The sequence below is a fragment of the Engraulis encrasicolus genome, chromosome 17 (assembly GCF_034702125.1).
Source record: "Engraulis encrasicolus isolate BLACKSEA-1 chromosome 17, IST_EnEncr_1.0, whole genome shotgun sequence".
In the NCBI taxonomy this organism is placed as follows: Eukaryota; Metazoa; Chordata; class Actinopteri; order Clupeiformes; family Engraulidae; genus Engraulis; species Engraulis encrasicolus.
This window is the reverse complement of record NC_085873.1, coordinates 786,758-811,612: the sequence shown is the minus strand read 5'-3', so window position 1 is coordinate 811,612 and position 24,855 is coordinate 786,758. Positions and strand designations below refer to the sequence as shown.

Here is a 24,855-nt window from a genome sequence, read left to right as displayed (position 1 = left end):
GGTAGTCCTCTCCCAGAAAAAAAAACGTGTTTTTAGATGCAATTTCCTGCCATTTCTAATCAATTTTAGGATGAAGATGGCGAAATCCCATTGACTACTTCTTCATGTTTTATGTAAGCCTAAACCAAGGATTACTAGACTTTTACCTTGTTTTTGTTTAAAAATTTAACTTCAAAAAATTCAGGTTCTTCTTGCGGAACAGGGAAAACGCGCACCTAATGTGAGGTGAGGGCGTGTTCAAGAGCAAAAGCGCGCTACCTAGTCGTGATGACAGTCGTTCTCTCTTCTCCATGGGCAGTTACAATGTGTGAAATTAGTAGAACTAAATGACTAGGCTATGCGATGCACTTGTGAGAAAAGGTGATCTTTGGATTTCTTAGACCTGTAATGTCGAACAATTTAGCTGTGTGTTGGTTCGGAGTGCCATGCAAATGCGACTGTTGATATCTCAAGATGCATACGATCAGGAAACGGCCCTGTCTCCGCCAGCGCACAAAACACGCACGACCCACAGCCCTGGTAGGGCTGTGCGCACGGACACACAGAAGGCATACTGCTGTCCCGTAGGTGATTTCCACGCTGACGGCCAAAAGAGTTTGTGCTGTGATCGGCGAGAGAAGAATAGGCTAAGCGCAATGAGCTCGTGCCATTGCTGGCTATTGATCAGTGAGAGTGTAAAAAGATCCTTTAGTTTGCATTTGACGTAGGCCATAGGCAAACGGTGGTCAAATCAGCGCAAGAGGCAAAAGGAAACAAAAATGCACCCACTACAAAGTTCAAAACATCTAACAATAGAACAGCCATTTCACACCGCGGCAATTCAACGTTGGCAAACAGTTGATAGACAAAGCCACGCACCACATCGGCGGTGCTCAGATTCACCACCATAGCAAACTCCGAGGCTAAAGATAGCCTAGACTTCACCAGCAATAGGCAAGACCTAGCTACAAGTGCTACTACGAATCCAATCTCCACGGCAAGGAATAAAAGCACTTCTTAACCTGACACGATGCACAATTTTGGTGACCATTCCCTTCTCCCGTCGCCACTTTAAATTACCTAATTCTTGCTTGTCCGTGTTTGATCACCACAGTGATGAGACTTCTCTTCACAACAAGTTAGCTCCTCCAATGGGTGTATTTTGATGCATCGCCCAAAGCCAATCATATCGCTGATAATCACCACATTTTATTACTACCTTGACACCGCAAGTAAACAAAACAAAACATCGCTCCCGCGTCATGGCTGCACGTTCTACACCACAGTTCCGGTCTGGTTGGGGTCTAAAAAATCACTCATTTCAAACCAAAATTGCATTCAACATATTCAAACTACTTATAAGTATTAAAAAAAGTAGACATATTCCATTATTTTGTGTTTCTATCTTTAGAATAAATAATGAGGGAAAAAAAACTATGTCTGAATTTTGGGTAGGCGCCCTCAATATCAAGTGGTAGAACGGCTAGAGGCAGCTGGTCTGTTGTCCAGCGACCCGTGCACCACTTCCTGTGTTCCCTGCCCAAACCCAAGTTAAAACTATAACAGCTTGACACGGCTTTTGATTCCCTGTCTTTCAAGCATATGTGTTTTCTCTATAGGATGTATTTACCCAGGAGGAAAATGCGAAGGAAATCGTATTCGGTTTTAACAAAAACGGAAATCGTATAAAAAAAAAAAAAAAAAAAGTAATTTTTTTTTTTTTTTTTTTTTTTAAACATTTCGTAAACTATGGCGGCCAAATTTAAACTATGGCGGGCCGCCATAGTTTCCTCAATGTATGGGAAACACTGAATTACAATAGACAAAAACACAATAGACCAACACAACAGCCACCCTCCCTCTAGGACAAAAAAAGACAGGTTGACAAGGAAAAAACCAACTTAAATGCAGTACTGCTAAAGTGCAGTTATTCAGTACCAAAGTGCAATGTGCTCTTCAGTCTTACAGTTGTCTTTTTGTAACATGGATATGCTAGTAGGTATGAATGATTTGCGGGCTCTGTTCTTCTGAAATGAAAGCATCCTTAACCTCCTTACACACACACACACACACACACACACACACACACACACACACACACACACACACACACACACACACACATGCACTAGCACATCCAACAACCTACTTTATAGAAATGCACACGCTGTAGCACAAGTAACCTGCATTACACACACACACGCTCACAAGCAAAACCAGCAACCTCTACCACACGCACACGCACACGCACACACAGTTGCCAAACCAGTAACCTATGCAACACAAACACACACACACACACACACACACCCTTACAAAACCAGTAACCTATGCAACACACACACACACACACACACACACACACACACACACACACACACACACACACACACACACACACACACACACACACACACACACTTGCAAAACCAGTAACCTATGCTACACACACACACACACACACACTTCCACTAGTACAGTATAAGGTACATACAGTCCTCCACACAAATACACCTAATCTCCACTAGGTTTCAGCTGCTGGTGTTGAGTTGCCCTAAAGGGAGTCTGATGGAAGCCAACACCTGTTCACACACACACAGACACACACACACAGACACACAGACACAGACACACACACACACACACACACACACACACACACACACACACACACACACACACACACACACACACACACACACACACACACACAGAGTCACGGGTAAAGGGACACATGTGACCGAAGCACACATGCAACTCAAAGTACACACCCATGTATGTCCACACACAGACATATGAGTAGACATTAAATATCCTACACTATCCCTTACAAACACGCGCACACACATAAACACATTACTTTTACCACTCATTCACACACAATTGCACTCTCTCTCTCTACCGTTTATTTAACCAGATAAATGATTTATTTCATAACACACGTGCATACGTATACAGAACTGTAGGGGAGATACGGAGCTGCTAGCACTCATATGTCTCTCTCTGTCTCTGTCCCTGTCTCTGTCTCTCTCTCTCTCTCTCTCTCTCTCTCCCTCTCTCCCTCTCTCTCTCTCTCGCACCAGTGTGTATGTGCGGGGCGGGCGCTATGCACATGTTTACATTCTTAGATACACATGCACATGTATGTTGGGCACGTCTATAAATACAGCTGATTTCATGTGTGCGTGTTTAGTTTCTATAGGATCCATGTGTTTAGTAGTAGCTAATATGTGTGGTGAGAGAGAGAGAGGGATAGATACTGCTGGTTAGATTGACTGCTGAAGTGGTTACTCTGGAGATGGAATCATCATCACCACTTTATCACTCTTTATCCTTTTGTCAGACTGGCTCACAAAAGCTGGATGACCTTGTCAGGGATTAAAATTAACTTTGTTCACCACCGTCCCAAAAGTCACTCTGAAACGTCCTGAATTGGCGCAAACATTTAAAAGTCTAGACACATTTTTCAATTTTGTGAATGTTAGAAGCATTTTTTAGTAAAAGTTGGGAACCTATGTACATAATTTAAGTGTGCTGAATTCAACTAGACTGGTTCCCAAGCTGGATTTTGAGGTTTTGACAGTTAAATTTGAAAAACAAAATGGCTGCCAAAATACGCTTTTTTTGACAGAGCATTTTTACCAAGTATTGCTGTACTTGGAAATAAATGCTCTTTTCTAACATTTTGTGTCCCAATAATGTTTCTTGATGAATGTATCTACTATAGAGGATTTTAAAAAGTATAAAATAGCTTCTAGAATGCTAATAATGCTAATATTGTAGGTGTTAGCCTAAACGTTTCAAATATTTAGCTTTTCTAATAAGATATTTGTAGCCTATGTGTGTTTATATGGTTAAGAAAATTGATATAAGTATTTTAGAAATACTTAGCATAATGTGCAGTATTTAGTGTTTCCAAAAAATCACTTAAAGTTGCTATTAGCTCTCTGAAAACTGTCCAGAAATCGCTAGATGACACCATGATATTACATATAACATAAGTTATTTTGTGTCATTTTGAAAAATGTTCAGACATATTTTACATATTTTATAAGATACTATTGCATACATTTGAGATAGTCTATACATGCTACTCAGCCTGATTGTTAGTGGCCAGACATCTCTTGAAGATGATGGAATTGGTAGCAAGGAAAAACTTGCCCAAAGTACAGTTCTGAATGAGGCCTAAGTCCTTGTTTATTGTGTCCATATGATGTGTCCACTAGACATAGGCCCTACATTAAATGTGCCAAATGCCCTGATGGAACTACATCCTCTCAGGATTACTCCTAGGACATTCAAACCAACTTTTTCAGCACCCATTGCTGAATCATGCTTTGGAAAATCTGGAGAGGAGCATAAGTATGCTAAACAAGCAAAGGCCACGGACCTAGCTTTCTTCTTGCACTGTCAAAACTTAGACATGAAGACTTCTTGGTCAGTGTTCAATCAGTCACTGTCATCAAAGGAACAACAGACTGCTGCGTTGTATTTGCCAATAGTCCTACTATGCGCTACTGCACATGTTTTGCACACATTTTGATACTTTGAATACAAATGCATTGTCATATCTTCACATTTTGGACAGGAACATACAAGTTTAGCCAGATTCTGATCAGGCTATGAAGTGGGTAAATGTCACAGGCAATAAAAGAGCATCATTGCGATCACCGAGACAGCCTCAGCTTTGTGTAGGTGGACACTCTCTTTTAACCTGAGATCACACATTGCAGATCAAACAGATGGAATGTACAGTGTCCTCCATGGCAGCAAGAAACTTCACAATGACGGAACCTACTCACCGCAGATTAGAAACAATACGGAGTAAAAGTTCTTTACACACATTTGTGCGTACCCAGTTCCTTGGACTCACGTCTCCTGACTGAGGTCACGAGTACCCTGAACGACACGAGTTACGAGAGCTTGACTAGTTCTAGCCTGCTCTGTCTCTTTGTTCTCTTGACTACGGTCGACCACTGGCAACGCATTTCAGTGGAGTCAGACTCTGACTCGCCCCTGGCAAAGTGCTGCGATCTCCCGCCAAAGGTGGACGACTTTTTATCCCAACTCCCTGCCACCACAGAGAATCTCATACAGCAGGGACCAGTGATGCGCGGGCTGACCCGAAAGCAGCGGGCGCTTGCAATTAACTGCGGTCGACCGCAGGCACGGGTTATGAAATATTATTTTTAATGAAATTCGGGTCGGGTGCGGTCGGTCAGGATCTTTGAAATGATGCCGAATTTTAAAGTCTATAGGCTAGCCAATAGGCTATAGTTTACTTTAGCAGACAGGGACATTTTTTGCGAAATAGATCAAAGTTTATATGGCTGAATAACTAAGATGGTGCCACGCGCTCTGCAGGAGATCAATGAGGCTCTTGCGTCGGCGGAATATCTTCTGCACGCAACTGGTGCAGCAGGTGCAACCATTGAGTGCATTTTGAAGAACACAGAGGGTGCTCTCTAAACAGTGCAGTGATGGATATAGCCTACATATTTTCTTATACAATTGTAATGGTTTCGCGCTCATGGGTTGCTTACAGAGTTTGTTTTCATTTCCTGTGTCGTACCATGACTACCAGGCAATCCACTTGACGGCTGGCTCCGTCTGCTCACCAACCTACAGATTAATTTTCTCCATGTATCCAAACGACGATGTTACCGAAATAAACAGGTGACAGTCGGCAGTCCTCATTGCATGGCCTCGGTTCATAAATCCAACATGTCCTGTTGAAATGCACAGCTGTCTTGTTCTTGACGCAAATTCCTTTTTTACGACCTTTATTGACGTGATTGTGCTTTGCCAATGACGCTAGGGTGTTCATAAAGACGCACGGCTACTATTTTCAAAGGCGGGTCGGGAAGCGGGCCGGGTCAATATTTTTCATGAATATTTCTTGCGGGCAGGGCAAGCGGGCGGACTAGGGAAAAAAGCGGTCGGGTGTGTCTTGTTTTTTCGTCGACCCGCGCATCACTGGCAGGGACTGACCACCACCCTAGTGGCTGATGTGGCTTCCCCAGCTCGAGCAGCTGCCTCGGAGCCCCTTGGCCATCACCGCAGGCCATTGCGCTTGGCACAAAAGCGCACCCCGTCACCATTCATGGCGCGCTTGTAGACGCCAAAAGTCCTGTATAATACACCACGAGCGCCTTCGCCTGATGCCTCCCTTTTTCCCCTCCTGCAAGGAGGCGAGATTTCTCAGGGTTTGTCCAACCTTAACCCACAGGGCTCAGGGGCCTCAGCTGAGAGCGTAGGGGCTTCGGCCCCTCCTGCTACTTTCCTCTCTCCTGCAGGTTCGAGTCTGGCACCGGACCAGGAGGACATGCCCCAGCCCAGGGGCCACCTGCCCCTATGAGTCTGGCAAGGGAACATTTGAACCTAACCGGTTTTCTGGATAACGTTATCAGGACAATTCAAGGGGCCAGGGCCCAATCTACTGGGACACTGTATAACCTGAAGTGGTCCGTCTTCGAACGCTACTGTGACCAACGCGACAAGACAACTTCTCAGTGTTCAGTACCGATGGTTTTGTCCTTTCTACAAGACTTATTGGGGGGAGACAATGCTTTACCATTTAAGTCTACTTTGCAGCGATTTCATTGTGCCATGTTCAGTTCCAACACTCTGAGTGCCCATCCACTAGATACTTACGCCCCGTGCTACGTCACCTGGGATATCTCTCTAGTACTGGAGGCTATGTGTGGGGCCCCTTTCGAGTCCCTCCAAGAGGGGTCTCTCCAAACTGCTTTTGCACACCACCTTTCAGATCCGTGGAAGAGAGGGGACAACACAACTTGTGCCCTGTGCACGCTTTACACATGTACATGAACAGGACTCACTCTTTTAGGAACACTGAGCAGCTGTTTGTGTGCTTCATCAAGCCCTCTACAGGGCTCACAGTTTTAAAATAGAGGTCTCCAAATGGTTGGTTCAAACCATTGCCCTGGCATATGAGTCCAAGGGTCGCCAACCCCTAGCTCAGATTAGGGCTCACTTTACCAGTGCGGTCTCTACATCTTGTCCTCTCTTCAAGGGTGCAGCAGTTTCAGACGTGTGCAGAGCGGCTGGTTGGGCCAACCCCGCCACCTTTGTCCGGTTCTACCGGCTAGATGTGACCACATTGCCACAGGAACATAGGGTTCTGGGCACGACTACTGATTGTCTGTAAGGTGATAGGAACGCTATCCTTACAGGAGGCTCTTGGAGTTCTGCCTAGTTTGGACCAGCAATCGGGAGTGACTGTAACTCTCCCATAGATATGTGAACGATTCGACTGAAAGAGAACATTAGGACATGAATATGTCCCCGGTTCTCTGAAGGAGATGAGTGAGCCATCTCTCAAGACACCCTCATTGCCGACAGCCGAAGAGAGGTTTGGCATCAAAGTGGCTTATTTTCGGTTTTGAGAAAGTGGACATCCCGCCCACGACGCAGTTGATTGGACCTTTGGCGTGATTGCAAAGGTCTTCAGCTAATCGTACAGCTGAGAGTGTGCTCCCATAGAGATGGCTCACTCATCTCCTTCAAAGAACCGGGGACATATTCATGTTCCAATATTTAGTTTTTTAGATAATACTATCTTCTTTCTCTCTCTTTTTCTTTCCAAATCTTATTGAATGACAATTGTGTATGATATTGTGCTTTACGGAGGCTATTGCTATTGAATGCCAGTTTACGAGGATATCACATTAAAAAGGCATAATTATAGTTATTTTTATCTTTTTGCCATGACATTTTGCCTTTGTGTAAGTGTAGGAATACATCTTAAATGCAAATATGTGAGCATTGCATATTTATTTCCATGGAGAAGTGATACTTTCTAACATATTCTGCCCAAAATCAAGAATTTCGGTGGCCATTTTGTTTTTTGCCCATTTCATGGTCAAAAACTCAAAATTCAGCTTGGGAACCAGGCTAGCTGAATTCAGGGTACTCTAATTGTCTTAGAAAACTAGGTTCCCAACTTTTACTAAAAAATGCTTCTAACACCCTTATAAAGGGCCTTTTTCTGGAAATGCTTCTAGTCTATAATATGAATTGGTTACTGCAACTCTGGGGTGCTTTTCTGGAAACCAAAGTTACTGACTTTGTTAGCTACTTTGTTGTCTGCAATGCAATTTCCCATTGACATCTACCCAAGTTGCTAACTGCTAACAACTACGCTTTCGAGAATCACACCCCTGTTTTACTGAAATGTTGTTACAGTAATAGGCCCATCACTGACTGGAGGTCTGTTGGTGCTTATTCGCATACGGTGCACAGTGTCAGGAAGCTGTTGGGATTCAAAGCAAAACACCTGTAGGCATAAGTGAAACAGGGGACACTATTCGCTTTGGAAAAATGAGAGAGAGAGAGAGAGAGAGAGAGAGAGAGAGAGAGAGAGAGAGAGAGAGAGAGAGAGAGAGAGAGAGAGAGAGAGAGAGAGAGAGAGAGAAGAGAGAGAGAGAGAGAGAGGAGAGAGAGAGAGAGAGAGAGAGAGAGAGAGAGAGAGAGAGAGAGAGAGAGAGAGAGAGAGAGAGAGAGAGAGAGAGAGAGAGAGAGAGAGAGAGGGAGAGAGGGAGACTTGACCATTTACCCACATTATCAGAAGTAGGCCCTACCCTAAGTTAAAGCCTAAGTTATCCAAGGAAGAAAGCAAAATGGGCCATAATGTCATATAAAAACGTTTCGTTATAGTATGATTACATTACAGATATTTAGGCTACAGAAATACCATTTTGTTCATGACAATATGACCTCTGTTTTCTTTTTCTGACGATTGAACAGGACCGCATGTATATGTAACACTGCCTAAAATGCTCGCTGGAAGTTCAGAATGAATCACTTAACTACTAAAGAAATGTTTTTTTAAAAATACATTGCCATTTGGCTCTTTATCAAGAACAACTAGAGACTTGGCGGTGAGGAAATACTGAAGGCGTACCACGTCTTGAGGTACGCTATATTTTCCCCACCACAAACTGCAAAATAGTGTTAAGAAAATATGTCTATTGGTTACAGCCAGGGCTCTAAATTAACTTTTTCCACCACCAGCCAATTTGGCTAGTAGACATTTTTTCTTACCAGCCAAACAGAAGTTCAACTAGCCATTTTTTAATCTTGCCAAAATAGGCTATGCGTTAGGCTAGTTGTGTGTTTTTTTTTAATTAGGCCTATTATTATTATTGTGGTTATTTTATTCAAATTTCCACAACACATAAACACTATAGGCCTACATACTAGGTCTATAATAAGCATATTATATATACTTTTTTTTAAAACTTCTGCTTTATTTTTTATCTTATTTTTACCTCTGAAAACACCAGCCACACACAACAGACCTTTAAACCAAACACACAGCCAAACACGACAAAACCTCACACTCCAAGGAGGGAGAAGAGATGAGAGGAAAAGTAGAGGAGGAGAGGAGTCAACACACACACACACACACACGTTGTGCAATAATGGATATGATGTCGTGTGTGCCTATTGTGTGTTTATGTGGCCTACAGTATGATGCTATAGGCACCATTATTTCCTCCAGGAGCTCTTCTCTACCATGCGCAACAAAATAACAAGAAACCTACGATATGTTTAACTAAAAGCAAATAATATCACGGAAATGTTCGCTTCCTTTGTTACTTCCATAGCGTAGCCTACTCGCACGGGCATAAGGTCTGCCCTTCTTTCCGATGGCGTGGGCTTTCCAACTTATTTGCGCCAGGACTTGAAACATTTCAGAAGACAACTGACAGCTACGCTCACACTACTCTGACAGCCCGTTCTCCTCCTCTGCCCTTGTCGCTATTTCGTTCCACAACACTCCTGTTATTGAAACTCTTCGGTCAGGTCCTCGCAGCTTAAAAAGGCAGCCTGTTAGAGCAAGGTGCCGGTGTCGGTGTCGGTGAATGCTAATAGTAACAGTAGTCCTAATAGTGACGTTAAAAGTGGTAGCGCGAAAGCGACAGGAGCAGGGGAGAGCTGCCTGTCAAAGTAGTGTGAGCGCACAAAAGTTCTGAAATGCGTTCTGTCCTGGCGCGCGCAACAGCAGCACGGAGTGGCTGCTGCTTCGGAAAGCTCACGGTGGGGTGGGGTCACGACGGGAGTGTTTATGGGTAATGTAGGAAATCTCGCCGTATCGTTGTCATACAAGCCGCCGTTTACCGTTCACAATTTACTGTAGGCTACTCGGGCGCTACTAGCCAAATGGGCGGGTAGGTATTTTTTTCCACCGGCCAAAATTAATTTTCACCCGTGTTTGGCGTGTTGGCGTGTGTTAATTCAGAGCCCTGGTTACTGCTGATTAATAGGGTGCCATCGACTCACTACAGGCTATGAATGGCTTGCATGACTAACCTTCGCCAATCACCACTTACAAGACAAACAGGTCTGCCAACTCTGCTTCTCTCTACACCACTGGGGTGCGTTTCTCGAAAGTGTAGTTGTTAGCCTAGTTAGCAACTTGGGTTGTTACCAATGGCAAATAGCATTGCAAACAACAAAGTAGCTAATGTAGTTAGCAACTATGGTTTCGAGAAATGCACCCCATCTCTCTTCACTCCGCTAGAACTCACACAACACATAGCTTCTAACAGCTTTGTTCTGTGAATGTAGCGCGCCTGTTGCTTTGTCCACCTATTGTTCCCAACACAGCTCTGTTCACCTCTTGCTACCCACAACAGAGCGCATCTTCCTTCTCTCCTCTAGTGTGTGTGTAGGCCTCATTGCGCAGCTCAGAATTGCGCTGTACAACCAGCGCAACCATTGCTCTCTTGTTAACACTTTATAATCATGAATGCATAACGAAACATTATAAACACTTTGTAAATAATTAATTTATGAGCAAATTTATTAACAAATGTTTTTTTTTACTAAGTTTTATTAATTCGTCGTAAAATATGTACAATGTTCAATGTTACTTTTATCAGAGTATTTTTTATTCATTTACAAAGATACCTTACCTTACACTGTGTTTGTTGAATATAAAATAATTACATCACATTTCCCACTCGTTTACAAAAAATTGTTAATGTTTTGTTCATCATTAGTTAATTATTTTCAAAGTATAATGCTTATTATGCATCCATAATTAGAAAGTGATGGCGCTCTCTGCACCACCTGGCATACCCGCTGCTAGCATACCATGCACAGGGCTTGGTTCTTTTGACCTCGTTTGTTGTTCATGATTGACCGTTCCACCTGAAACCAAAGAATGTGAAGATTGTCATTCATAGATAACCTGGATGAATGGCAATCTTCACAATCTTCCATTGGATAAGATAACTGGTCTGGATGACGTTGAGGTCGCCTCTAATCAACTGGACGTCTTCTTGGCTGCTTGAAAGACAATTCATTCTCCCTCCAAGAGGCTGCCATCAGTTCTGTTTGATGTAGGGAGTAAGGTAGTGGTTTACTTCTCTAGACCCCTTATCACACTGGAGATTCACTGCTCCACAACAGGACTCGCCCGCACGTGCGCTTACACACACACACACACACACACACACACACACACACACACACAATTCATACAATGTAATGAGGACCCAATTCTGTTCCTCTCCTCTCCCTGGGCCCAGGACAACAGACCCATTTGTCGTCCCCTATTGGCCTCCATACTTATCAATCCCAGAGTCTTCTCAAGGGAGAAGTGACCATATCGATTCACACTCACACTTTGACATGACAGGCCTGTATCTAGAGAGGTGTGAAATTAACTGAACTGTCCACACCTGGACTGTCTCAAGGGAGGTGTGAAATTTATGACCCTTCATACCTAGACGTGTGACTCCCCCGTCCCCGTCAAGGATTGAAGGGAAAGGACTGGAGAAGTATAAACCACTTGTTTTCCCTTTTCAACTGAACTCTTTGGATCATGTAGGAGTTGGACATGTTGACTGGAGGACTGGCCACATTGCAATGCTTTGTGTCTTCACGAGGCTTCAAGCACCAGGGAGGACGGGAGTTAGAATGTTAACAACCCTTTGTGTCGTTGCTAACTAACAAGCAGGCATGTATTGTACACACAGACAGCTGTACATTACATTACTGATGCACATAGGTCTGGTGGTGTTAAAGGTGCACTGTGTAGGATACCCACTGGCAGGACTCAGGAGTAGGTACTGCAACTGTGCTGCTCATTGAAACTGTGCTGCCTATTGTCAAATTAGATCTTTTTGTGAATATTTACTAAGTAATAAACTAATGTGCATTAGTATGACCAAAGTACAGGAAGTTTTGCAGCAAAAAAAAAAAAAAAATCTGTTAATTCAAAATGACGGACATGGAGAATATTCCCCTTTTCATGTATGGAAAGTGCCATTTTCCCAGTCATAATGAATACTTAGAATTTGGTGTTGGTAAGTACTCATGAAAAAGGTAACATTTGTGAATGGGCAGCATGGATCCTGGAAATAAACTACTAAAATATTACGCACCACCTCCATGGAGAAAACGACACAGTTGTCAATCAACACAGAACAATCTCTGGGGAAGCTTTCTCCCTTTCAGCATCCAAATGGCAAATGAAAGGATGAACTTTTGTATCGTATATTTGGAAGATATTGAATAAAAAACTTAAATGATCAATGTCAGCGAGCCTTGTGTCATAAGGCTGGAGGCAACCCAAGAGGACGCAAGGAAGTCATGTGTGAAGCTTCACCCTAGAACATGGTTAAGTTATAAACCAGGCTTAAGCCCTATCCTGACAGGACTAGTTTAATGGGAGGACCTGGGGTAAAGTAATAATAACCGGGAAATTTAATCCCGTCTCATCCTGAGATAAAAATCACATTACCCCATGTCCATACATAAAACTTGTACCGTCGGAATAGTGCTTTAGTTAATCTACAGGAAGTGGTAAACCTGTAGCTAATGGATAAACCTGTAGGCATCATTTAGTTAAGAGAATGAGGACTCCAGGCTCTTCTATTAGGTGATTAATATATATATATAGAGAGAGAGAGAGAGAGAGAGAGAGAGAGAGAGAGAGAGAGAGAGAGAGAGAGAGAGAGAGAGAGAGAGAGAGAGAGAGAGAGAGAGAGAGAGAGAGAAGGAGAGAGAGAGGGGGAGAGAGAGGGAGAGAGAGAGAGAGAGAGAGAGAGAGAGAGAGAGAGAGAGAGTGTGAGTGAGTGAGTGAGTGAGTGAGTGAGTGAGTGAGTGAGTGAGTGAGTGAGTGAGTGAGAGAGAGAGAGAGATATTTTGGGAGGCTTTTCAAGCCTTTATTTTTGTTTATACGAGATAGGACAGTGAAGGTGGTGACAGGAAGTGAGTTGGGAGAGAGAGACGGGGAAGGTTCAGCAAGGGCCCGGGTTGGAATCGAACCCGGGTCGGCGGCGTAGTAGTATGAGTGCCCTACCGTTAGCGCCACGGTAGGGCCTATTTGGTGATTTTACCTCCACCTCTAGGTCAACTTAGCCTGGTTTACCACTGAATCAGCGTCTTAGCATACCCCTCTTTAACAGGTTCACAGGCAACTTTGTCTTGTAGATGTGAGCATCGTCACATGACTTCTATCCAAAGCAACTGATAATTTGGGTACAGGGTTGCATGCCCAGTGTTACTTCTGGACAAACACGGCAGCAGTCTCACTGAGCCATTCCTTGCAGTGCAGAGATGTGGTCAACGCAGATTCTAGTGTTCTACATGTAGAGCTCTATGGACACAAATGTCAACACAAGCACAGCTGAGCAGCTGGGCAGCTTGTCTTGCCCACTGGGCCCCTAATAGGTCTTTTGGCTGTAATGAGTGTAAATGACTTGGTTCATATGGGTCAGTGTGTAGCCGCTTACCTTTCCCAGTCCCCCCAGTGTGTGTAGTGTAGTCGTTGGGTCATTCTGTTTGAAACCGGACACTTGGGGGCCCCACCGACACAGAATTTAATGAAACTAGGTTTAATATTTTAATGACAAGTTAGAAAGTCTGATTTCACATAGAATGATCCAGCTGTATTTACTCATATTGATTGTTATGTATAGTGCAGCACATGTAATAGTCGTTTGATTGTATTGTGAAATGTATAATATCTAGTTGAGCTATAGTCCAGACATGTTGATTTTAATGAATGAATGTGTAATGCGTTAAGGGTCTAATGTGGGGTTTAGGGCCTCTAATGATTCTGTTTCCCAGATTAACTCCAGTCCTGTATGCAGAAACTATAGTGCTCAACAGACGCACACCACTCGTCAGTAGGCTTGCGTCCACATTGATAGTACACTGACCGGTCATTTAATTTGCTCATTGATCAATGATTCACATGGTGGCAGCTCAATGCATTTGGGCATGTAGACATGGTCAAGACGATCTGATGCAGTTCCAACCGAGCATCAGAACGGGGGAGAAAGCTGATTTAAGTGACTATGACTGTGGCATGGTTTGCGGTGCTAGGCGGGCTGGTTTTACCATTTCAGAAACTGCTGATATGCTGAGATATTTACGCACAACCATCTCTAGAGTTGTCAGAAATTGTTAGGTAGATGATAGTCAGGAAGAGGGAAAATATCCATTGAGCAGCAGTTCTGTGGGGGAAAAATGCCTTGTTGACGTCAGAGGTCAGAGGGGAGAGGCCAGACTGATGCGAACTGATTAAAAAGGCAATAATAACTCAAATAGCCACTCGTAACAACAGAGCTATCTAGAAGAACATCTCTGAATGTACAGCACGTTGAGCCTTGAGGCAGCTCATCACCTCATACCTCATATGTTGAAATGTGATTCTGAAAAGTGGAAGAAATACGCTCTCACACCATAACTATTGCCTGATTTTTGTTCATCAAAGTGTTTTACTGGGTGTTGAAGTAAACGACAACATTTTTCAGATTCTTCATTATTTAAGGCTGAACACCCATCTTCAGCATGTAACAGTTGCTATTGCTTTGAGGAGTACCTACCATCACGTATATGTGATTACAATTTTGTGATTAGAAGTTTGCACTAGGATGTCACAAAGACTTTACGGGATTTTTAACACAGAGTTCTTTGAGATTTCTAGAATGTTTGCGTGAAATTCCGGGAGAACTTGGGAAAAATCCTGACTCCTCAAAGGGATAAGTGTATTGTCAAGACAGTGAAAGTTCTATAGAATTCTGAGTGCCCTACAATACAATTTGGAATTTTAGAATCTTGCATTGTTATAGAACACATTCTTTTTATAGAATGATCAAAGAACCACACTTTTAAAGGGTTATACGAATACAAATACTTTATTGTCCACAATGTGGAAATTTGTCTTCAGTTTCACCACATACAAACTATTAAGCATTAATCTCGCAAAATACACATCAGACATTTATGGTTAAGAGGGGCACTCTTCCCGGAAGGCTCTCTGGTGAATAAATAAGCAAAAATCTGAAGAGTGCCGGCATGTGATTCTACTCAGTCCACTAAATGAAGGCAATTTGATTTGAAATTCTATTACTCAGCTGTAATTGTGAATCGACATCGGCTGGAATAGAACAGATATCCAAGGGTTTTTTTTTTGTTTTGTTTTTTTGCTTGATCACCCAGCCCTTAGAACTGTAGTGGACATAAGCTGTAGTTTCAATCGTAGGCCACACTCAAACTCAGGGATGGCTGTTGCTGTCTTTGGGTGCGCATCCAAATAGTCATCAGAGTAGAAATTACCACACTTCACTGAGAACAGTTTCAAGCCTAAATGCGTCTGCAGTGTTTCCCACAGAAATTTTGGAAACTATGGGGGCAGCCGGGGTTTATTTTGTCCGGGGGGTGTTCTTCTCACGCGGGCCGTTTTTCTTTTTTTTTGGGGGGGGGGTGTATTCTTGCAGCGTAAATGCAAAACGGCAAAACAATGACTGCAGTATGACATTGGTGCATGGAGAAACTGTAGGCCTGGGCCTATATTTCAGCCATTTATATTTTGAGAAATAAGGCTACATAAGATTTTACCATGACTTGTATAATAGTAGTACATTGTCATTGTCAAAAAATGCAAGTACAGTGAATAATTTCAGTTCACAAAACACTTTCATTCGTCCCTCATGCAGGGGTCTGGGAAACAATAATAAAACAAAATAGGAGCAGAGATAAGAATGTAAGAGCACTGTCAAATTGTTAACGCATAGACAAAAAGGGTCTTAGAGGGTAGGCTATGCCTTTTCCCCCACACATATCTGTAGGCGTACACATTCTACATGAGAGGTGCTGGTCACAGGGCCAGTTTTTTCCAAATTCCTCCCATTAAAAGGGCTTTCTGAACAACATATTACACATTTATGTCTATATTCACATTCATTACACATTAATTTCTATATGCAGCCCGATGTCTCCTCTGCTGTGTCAATGAAGGTCTGTCACCAAACTCATTACAACTGTAAAACAAAGCCTAGGGAGTGTTAGTAAACTCATCCCAACTGTCCCTTCTCTGAAGGTTTTTTATATTGCTCCCAAACCCAAGTTAACTACAACTTGACTAGGCTTTTGATCCCTGTCTTTCAAGCACTTGTGGTTCTCTCTATAGCAGGGGTGCCCAACCTTTTTTTAACCAAGATCTACTTTTGAAGTTGATGGTCTGCCGTGACCTACCAAGTCAAATTTAAGGATGTCAGTATGAAAATTTAAGACCACCATTATTATGAACAAAATGTTTTTAGAAGGCTACTATGGCCGTATCTTTTCAGTGTGTTTTTAAAGTGTGTTGAATAGCCTATCTTTACAAAGCAATGCAGCACTGATAGTATGCAGAGATAAGTTCAGTCATACACAAGTCATAAACAACTGAAACAATTTCAAAATGATAAACATTTGGTATATAAAAGGCACATAGGCCCTATTTCTAAAATATGATGAAGCATTATCATGCCTTCAGTGGTATAGGCTACAAATTAAAAAGGGCTCAGAAATTCACCATTCGTTATGGGTAAATAGTAGGCTACTATGAGAGAGAGAGAGAGAGAGAGAGAGAGAGAGAGAGAGAGAGAGAGAGAGAGATGGGAGAGAGAGAGAGAGAGAGGAGAGAGAGAGAGAGTGAGAGGACGAGAGAGGAGAGAGAGAGAGAGAGAGAGAGAGAGAGAGAGAGAGAGAGAGAGAGAGAGAGAGAGAGAGAGAGCAATGAGATAACTCATTGGATTGGTTAACACCCCTGTTAAGAGTGACTTCTTCTATGAAGGTTTTTTTTTCCAGCTCTCTGGGGCAGTAGCACAGCAAAGGCTTTCTATTGTGAGTTTGGCCAATCGTTTTGTCCACAACTGAAGCAAGAAACAGCACAAATTGAAGTGAATTCCATACATGTCAACAACTAACATTTCCCTTACACGCGGCACGCGATGTAAACGCAGTTAGCGATGATGCATGCGACTAGCGATTTGGACGAAGATCCTCGCATATCGGCGTGTCATAACGCATCGTTGCGCACATGTTCTGTTACTGACCCGATGTTACATGTGTGCACACATGAATCAACTGCAATACCCTGACGGTCACTTCCTAATGCTTTCCCCTCATTCTGTGTTACCGTGGGACTACTTATCTAACCAATACAGAGTCTATAGGATGTATTTACTCCAGGAGGAAAATGCGAAGGAAATTCAAAATCGTAATTCAAATCGTTTTTTAACAATTTTTTTTTTTAACATTTTCGTAAACTATGGCGGCCAAATTTAAACTATGGCGGGCCGCCATAGTTTCCTCAATGTATGGGAAACACTGGTCTGCATAATCTGGACATAGTACTTTAAAAAAATGTACTAAAAAGAATAAGCGCTTCCTACTCTATCTGTGTTCTCTCAAATCAATCAAAGACGCTGAAGAAGGCTTAGGTCGAAACATCTGTCTGTCATGCTAACCCAGTAGATTAAAACTGCAAGAATTACACCCGACAGTGCAGCTTTTTTATGAAACATTCTATCCAATCAAGACATGTTTGCCTCGCCCGTTAAAAAGTTTCTCATACTTGCCACGTGTTGCATGCATTGTCATTGAAGGAGATGCTTCACTGCATCACTGTGGAGTACGTGGCAACGTTCGTAAATAATGCCGCATTAGCTCATGTTACTCGTGTGGACTACAGTTAAGGCCAGAAATATTTGGACAGCAACACAATCATCATCCTTTTCCACCCTATACCCCACCACAATGGATTTTGAAATAAAACAAACACAGCTGTGCATTAACTGTAGACTCTCAGCGTTAATGTGAGGGTGTTGAAATCCATATCGCATAAACAGGAATGAAATGGCAACGTTTTTTGTGTGTGTTGCCCACTTTTCAAGGGATCAAAAGTAATTGGACAGTAGGCTTCTCAGCTATTTTCCAGTCAGATGTGTGTTATTCCCTTACTACATCATCTCCAAGATGTCAATACAAGGTCTTAGAGTTCATTTGAAGTGTTCCATTTGCATTTCCATATATTTTTTACGGAATATCCATGAGATCCAAAGTTCACCTGTCACCATCAGTGATGCAAGCCATCATAAGGTTGAAAAAAATCAAAACAAACCCATTTGCGAGATGGGGAAACATTGAATATGACTAATTCAAGAGTTCAGAATGTTGGAAAAAATAAATACCAGAGCAACACCAAATTACCTGGCAGACATGGAAGACAAATGCTATGGATGACAGACAATATTCTGTATCTGGTGAACAAAAACCCATCTCCCAACAGTTGGCCAGATGTAGAACAGTGTCCAGGTGAACAGTGGATACATGTCCAAGGCAACAATCAAGAAAAAGATCAAGAACATTGAGGAACACTTCACCATAGGAAATACAGAGGGTTTACTAAAAGATGTAAATTACTGATTGCATCAGAAATAGCAATACCAGATTTGGCTTTGCCAAACAACGTCTTAAAAAGACTGTATAGGTCTTGAGCTACATCCTATGGACAGAGGAGACAAAAATCATCTTGTACAAGGGTAATGGGAAGAAATGAGTATAGAGAAGGGAAGGAACTGCTCATGATTCAAAGCATACCACCCAAACAGTGAATCATGGTGATGGTAGTGTCATGGTGTGGGCATGCATATCTGTCAATACTATTTTCCCCTTGTATTTATTGATGATGAGGACTACAGACAAAAGCCACAGGATGAATTCTGAAGATTTTCAGGCTATAATATCATGTCATATTAAACCTAATGATTCTGAACTCATTGGACAATGCTTCACAGTGCAGATGGACAATGACCCAAAGCTTCATCTGAAAGCCACTAAGCCATTTCTACCCCAAAAAAGTGGAATATTATTCAATGGCCCAGTCAATCACCTCACCTGAGTACGGTTGGGCAAGCATTTCGCTTGCTGGAGGCAAAACTGAAGGGAAAATACCCTAAGAATAAGCAGGAACTGAAGACTGTTGCAATAGAGCTCACCATAGCATCACCACAGATAAAACCAAGTGTCTATTGATGTCTATGGATTGCAAATTACAGGCTGTAACTGACTGGAAAGTATTTGCAACCAAATAATTAAAAATTGAAAGTTTGATGTATAAATACTAGACTGTCCAATTACTTTTGGTCCCTTAAAAATGGGGTGGCACTCATAGAAAATGTCATAATTCCTTCACAGTTCACTCGATTTGGACGCAAACACCCCCATATTAAAGCTGAAAGTCTGCTGTTAATGTACATATCGTTTGTTTCATTTCAAATACATTGGGATGGTGTACAGCACCAAAACGACGAAAATTGTGCAGATGTCCAAATATTTATGGCCCTAACTGTATGTTAGCTCCCTGTTGGTACGTGTCCAATAAAAGTCAAGAGATAGAGTAGAAAATACCAGAGGTGTCAAAAGTATAAGTAAAAAAAGAAGCACAGTTTCCTTCCTAATCAGTAGACCTGTGTACTTGTCTTGCGATCAGCTGACTGCACTGGTAGGATCACGTTTGTGGTGGGTTCTTGTGAGGCTTTTAGTCTTTTTCAGTAACAACACCGTCTTATCTATCTCATTGGGTACAATGTAACTGGTATACAATGGAACATCTTGTGCTAGTGTTGTACTTATACCATTCATTTACTTTTACTTTTACTTTTGACACATCTGGAAAAGACCACACTACAGACCAGAACTGGGCAATTATTTTGGCCCAAGGGCCACATTGGGTATACAGTTTTGACCGAAGGGCCAGATGTCACGCGCAACTTGGCTGTGCAGATGATAATAGAAAAATGCTGTTATGTAGTACACTGGCAAAACTTGTTGACTATTTCAGTCCTTTACATTGTAATATTTAGCTATGACCTCGATTAATATCACACCTGGAACACCCCTAGCTGTGGTAAGAAGGTTAGATGAAGGTATGTCATTGGATTTAAAAGTTATCTTGTATAGGCTCTACGGGTGCATGAAATGACTCAGCGTGCCACATGTGAGTTTGCTCACCTCTGGTATAGACCATGGCTCACGTGAAATGCCCAGTGATTGGATACTCTTTGGTGAACTCCTTGGATAGAACACTTGACTTTGAGAAGTAGCAGATATGTGCGTCTCTGCGCTTCATCCAAATACTCTGCGCCCCCCCTGGAACTGGTGTCCACAGTTGTGTAGTCTTGACCAAATATCTGTGTCTTAGCCTAATGCTAGGGACACATAGCAGGCGAAACGAGCGAGGCGAAGAGAGGCGAAATTCAGTGTTCCATATTGACAGCTCAACTCAGGTCGTTGCAGCGAATCAAATGAAATGGAACAGTTGTGTTGTTGATTTGATTGGGCCGCCAATCAAATCATTCGCTCCTCATTTGCATAATATTAAACTTGGTTTAATAATTTCGCTCCTGTTCGCTTGCTTTCGCTTGTCTTCCCCTCTCTCATAGGAATGAATGGTGAAGTTGGCTTTGCTTAGCCAAATTCGGCGTCTATGTGTCCCTACCGTAACAGAAATACTCTTAACCCACTGTCCCCTTCATTACCCGTGTGTGTGTGTGTGTGTGTGTGTGTGTGTGTGTGTGTGTGTGTGTGTGTGTGTGTGTGTGTGTGTGTGTGTGTGTGTGTGTGTGTGTGTGTGTGTGTGTGTGTGTGTGTGTGTGTGTGTGTGTGTGTGTGTCTTTCTCTGCAAACGCCTTTTCTGTCCAGTCTCATTTGACATTCATTGTTCCGTCTTCTCCACAGATTGTTACCTTGGCACCTTGCATTGCTTTATGGTATGTTGTTCTCCCAGCATAGAGCAGCAGACTCCCTCTCTCCCCTACCGTGTGTGTGTTTCTTAGTGGCTGTCGGGGATCGTGTGTGTGTGTGTGTGTGTGCGCGCGTGCGCGCGTGTGTGTGTGTGTTAGAGAGAGAAAGAGAAATCGAGGAACTGACCAAAATAAATATTGGCCAGAAGATAAATCAGAGGAGGATCTGATACTTTTTCCTCTGAGCATGTTTTGTGTGTGTGTGTGTGTGTGTGTGTGTGTGTGTGTGTGTGTGTGTGTGTGTGTGTGTGTGTGTGTGTGTGTGTGTGTGTGTGTGTGTGTGTGTGTGTGTGTGTGTGTGTGTGTGTGTGTGTGTGTGTGAGAGAGAGAGAGAGAGATGGGGTTTGCGATCCTGGGGGTGTGGGGTCCCCCTGTGACGATGAGATTGAAGGCACTGCTGGAATTGTGCTGAGGCTGCAATGCATGCTGTCCTGTAATCTGAGCCTGTAATCTTTCTCTCTCTCACACACACACACACACACACACACACACACACACACACACACACACACACACACACACACACACACACACACACACATACAATACACATACACTGGCACACTCGCACAAAGTGATGACAAAGTGACCCGATACCCATGTGGGTACACATATAGGTACGACCCCACCCCAACACACACATACTTACACACTTACACACTTAATCAAAGGGCTTTATGATGTCTATATATCACAGGGTCGTTTGGATATGCCTGGCCTTGTAGTTACCCCCCACACCCCCCTACCTACACCCCCCCCTTCCTCTTAAACCTCCTCTGCACAGTAGCACTCCCTCCCCTCCCAACATCCTCACCCCTAAACCTCACCTCCTGCCAGCCAAGCAACCCCCCACCCCCCACTCCCACCACCCAGCTCGTGCTCTGTGTCATGTTGGCCTGTAGTGATGGAACTTCCAGGATGGACGAGAATGACTGACTACTAAATAACTACTTATTTCTCACTCTCTCTCTCTCCCTCGCTCCCTCCCCATCTGTCTTTCTTTCTCTATTTCTCTCTCTCTGTGTCTCTCTCGTCCCTCTCTTACTCTTTCATTTTCCCCATCTCTCTTTCTCTCTCTCTCTCTCTCTCTCTCTCTCTCTCTCTCTCTCTCTCTCTCTCTCTCTCTCTCTCTCTCTCTCTCTCTGTATATCCTCCTCTCCCTGTCCCGTACCCCCCCCCCCCCCCCCAGGCGTCGCATTCTGAGGGTGACCCGATGACGTCCCACCGCCGCAAGAAGCGTCGCACCTCCAGCATGGTTGCCAACGGTGACGCCATCTCCCCTCAGGACGACTGCGTCAGCAAGGAGCGCAGCTCCTCTCGGTGACATCATCACCGGCGGCGTCCCCGGCAGCGCCACTCCACCTCAACCCTGCCACCTTCCTCCACCTCAGTCCAGCGCACCCCCCACCCCTCCTTTCTCCCTTCCTTAAAGGGCCGATTTACCAGTCTTACCTGCTTCCTCGTTTCCTCTGCCTGTACGTCTTGTACACCATGTCCCATCATACCCCACACATACACACACACACACCTCGTCTCTTTGTTCTCCCTCATCCCCATTCTTATTGTAAACATCCAACGTACGTCTATTTTCGATCTATGATCTATGTCTGTTCTCCTCTTCTCCTTCTCCTCCTCCTCATCCCTCGTTTTCTTTCTCCTCTTCTCTTACATCCCATGACCCTGCTCCCCATCCCTTTCTTCTTCCTCATCCACTATTTGTGCTCTCGCTCCTCTCCTCCTCTGACTTTGTGTTTTTTCTTTGCCGCACTGCCAAGCATCCCCTTTGCCTCTCTACTCACACCCCACCCCCACCCACCTGCGTTGACCACCATGCTGTGACCCACAGGAAGTGATGTAATACTCCTCGACAGACAGCAGAAGAGCTGTTTCCTGTGAGGTCATCCGCTCCAGGACAGCATCATCTTCCTTCGACTCCACACATACATACACACACACATACACATACACACACACATACACACACACACATACGCACACACATACACACACACACGCACACACACCCACGCACACATACACACACACACATACACACAAACACACACACACACACACACACACACACACACACACACACACACACACACACACAGAAACACACACACACACACACACACACCTTCCTCCACTATCGGAGTAGGAGGATGGAGGGCATGGGACGCTTTTTTTAAAAGAATAATAATAAATGATAATGTTTGTTTGTTAAAGACGAGTTAAGAGAAGTTCACCCTGAATACTCAGTCAGTATGTTAGAGAGAGGAGATGATGTTGAGGATGATGATGATGATGAAGATGAAGAGTATGACCTCCTGCTGCAAGCCCTCATACCTGATCACATGACCTGAGGAGAGATGATCACGTGATCAGCGCATGGTCCTCTCGGGAGAGGCGGAAAATGATTCGCTGTTGCCTTTCGCTTCTCTGATATTGACTAATGGGACTCCCAGAAGCTTTGTTTCACATCAGCGTATCTGCCACTGAGTACATGCGTTCTTGCTTTTCTTTTTGCAATATTATTTTTATGATTTGTTTGATTGGCTTGTTGGTGTTGGTCCATGTGTTGTTAATGGGATGCTAATGAATTGTTAATAAGTTGACGGCCCGGGACAGAAGGGTGTGTGTGCATGGGTGCATTCCAATATGCGACCTTGCATCCTCCACTTGGGCTTGTGGCCTCACGGTTTCCTGATTCCCCGCCTCCGTGGAGAAAACAATTAAATTTCCCCGCAGTCAGCCTAGTCAAAAGGGGAACTTTTTTTCATTTACCATCCTGTTTGAAATATAATGCTGTTGTCAGTGATGTCTTCACAACGTATTACTTCCTGTACGAGGCCACAAGCACAAATGGAGGACGCAAGGTCGCATATGGGAACATACCCCGTGTGAACACTTGCGCGTGAGAGAGAGGGAGAGAGCAAGGTGGATCAGGTTTGGATGTTTAGATTGCTGCTGATGCTCTTTGCGCCACGTTAAACGCCACAGTGCTATTAATTAATGAGACCCAATTAGCTAATGAACAACTTAGCCATAATTGACTAGTTAACGAGCCCTAATTGTCTCACTCGTTAGAAAGCTTTACATTTTTGCATATCAGTTCAAGTGTGATTGAGTAGGTGGCATGAGATGTGGTTTAATCCATGGAATGAAGTTTTAAAAGGGTGTGTGGGTGTCTGTGGGCGGTATTGCACTTGTATGTATTTGTTTTTCTAGGCTCTATTCTATTCGTTTTGGTTACGTTGTTAAGAGAAACATACACCCATGAGTCATTGTTCAGTTTTAAGTTTAGTAAGTTTATAAGGAGCTGTTCTTTCATTAAGATTTGATGAAAATATGTTGACATTCTTTGATTTAGATTTAATAAGAATATATTGTATTGCTGCCAACTGTGCTTGATCATCTATGGCCGCAATTCCTGCTGTGTGCAGTAGGGGGCTCTAGTGTGTCTGGTCCTGTGTACACTTATATTCACACAACGTTGTCAAACCATCCACACAAAATAATTAAGTCATCTTAGTCTCTAATGCTGCTGAGAAACCTCTCTCTCTCTCTCTCTCTCTCTCTCGCTCTCTCTCTCTCTCGCTCTCTCTCTCTCTCTCTCTCTCTCGCTCTCTCTCTCTCTCGCTCTCTCTCGCTCTCTCTATCGATGGGGATGCTGTGTATAAAAGATTCTATTCTCCACAGAGTTCCATATAATGGTTGCTCTCTGAATTGAACTTTTCCATGTAATGGTCATTATCCC

General features: G+C 43.4%; 1 protein-coding gene across 1 annotated transcript in view; it reads left to right on the top strand.

Moving 5' to 3' along the window:
* Window positions 1-23,117, top strand: part of jmjd6 (jumonji domain containing 6, arginine demethylase and lysine hydroxylase) — a 38,021-nt gene extending 14,904 nt beyond the window's left edge. Inside the window, exon 8 of the mRNA XM_063221517.1 lies at window positions 22,285-23,117. Within this exon, the coding sequence (XP_063077587.1) occupies window positions 22,285-22,419 (135 nt within the window). The 3' untranslated portion in view covers window positions 22,420-23,117. The remainder of the gene's footprint in view (window positions 1-22,284) is intronic.
* Window positions 23,118-24,855: the final 1,738 nt, after the last annotated feature.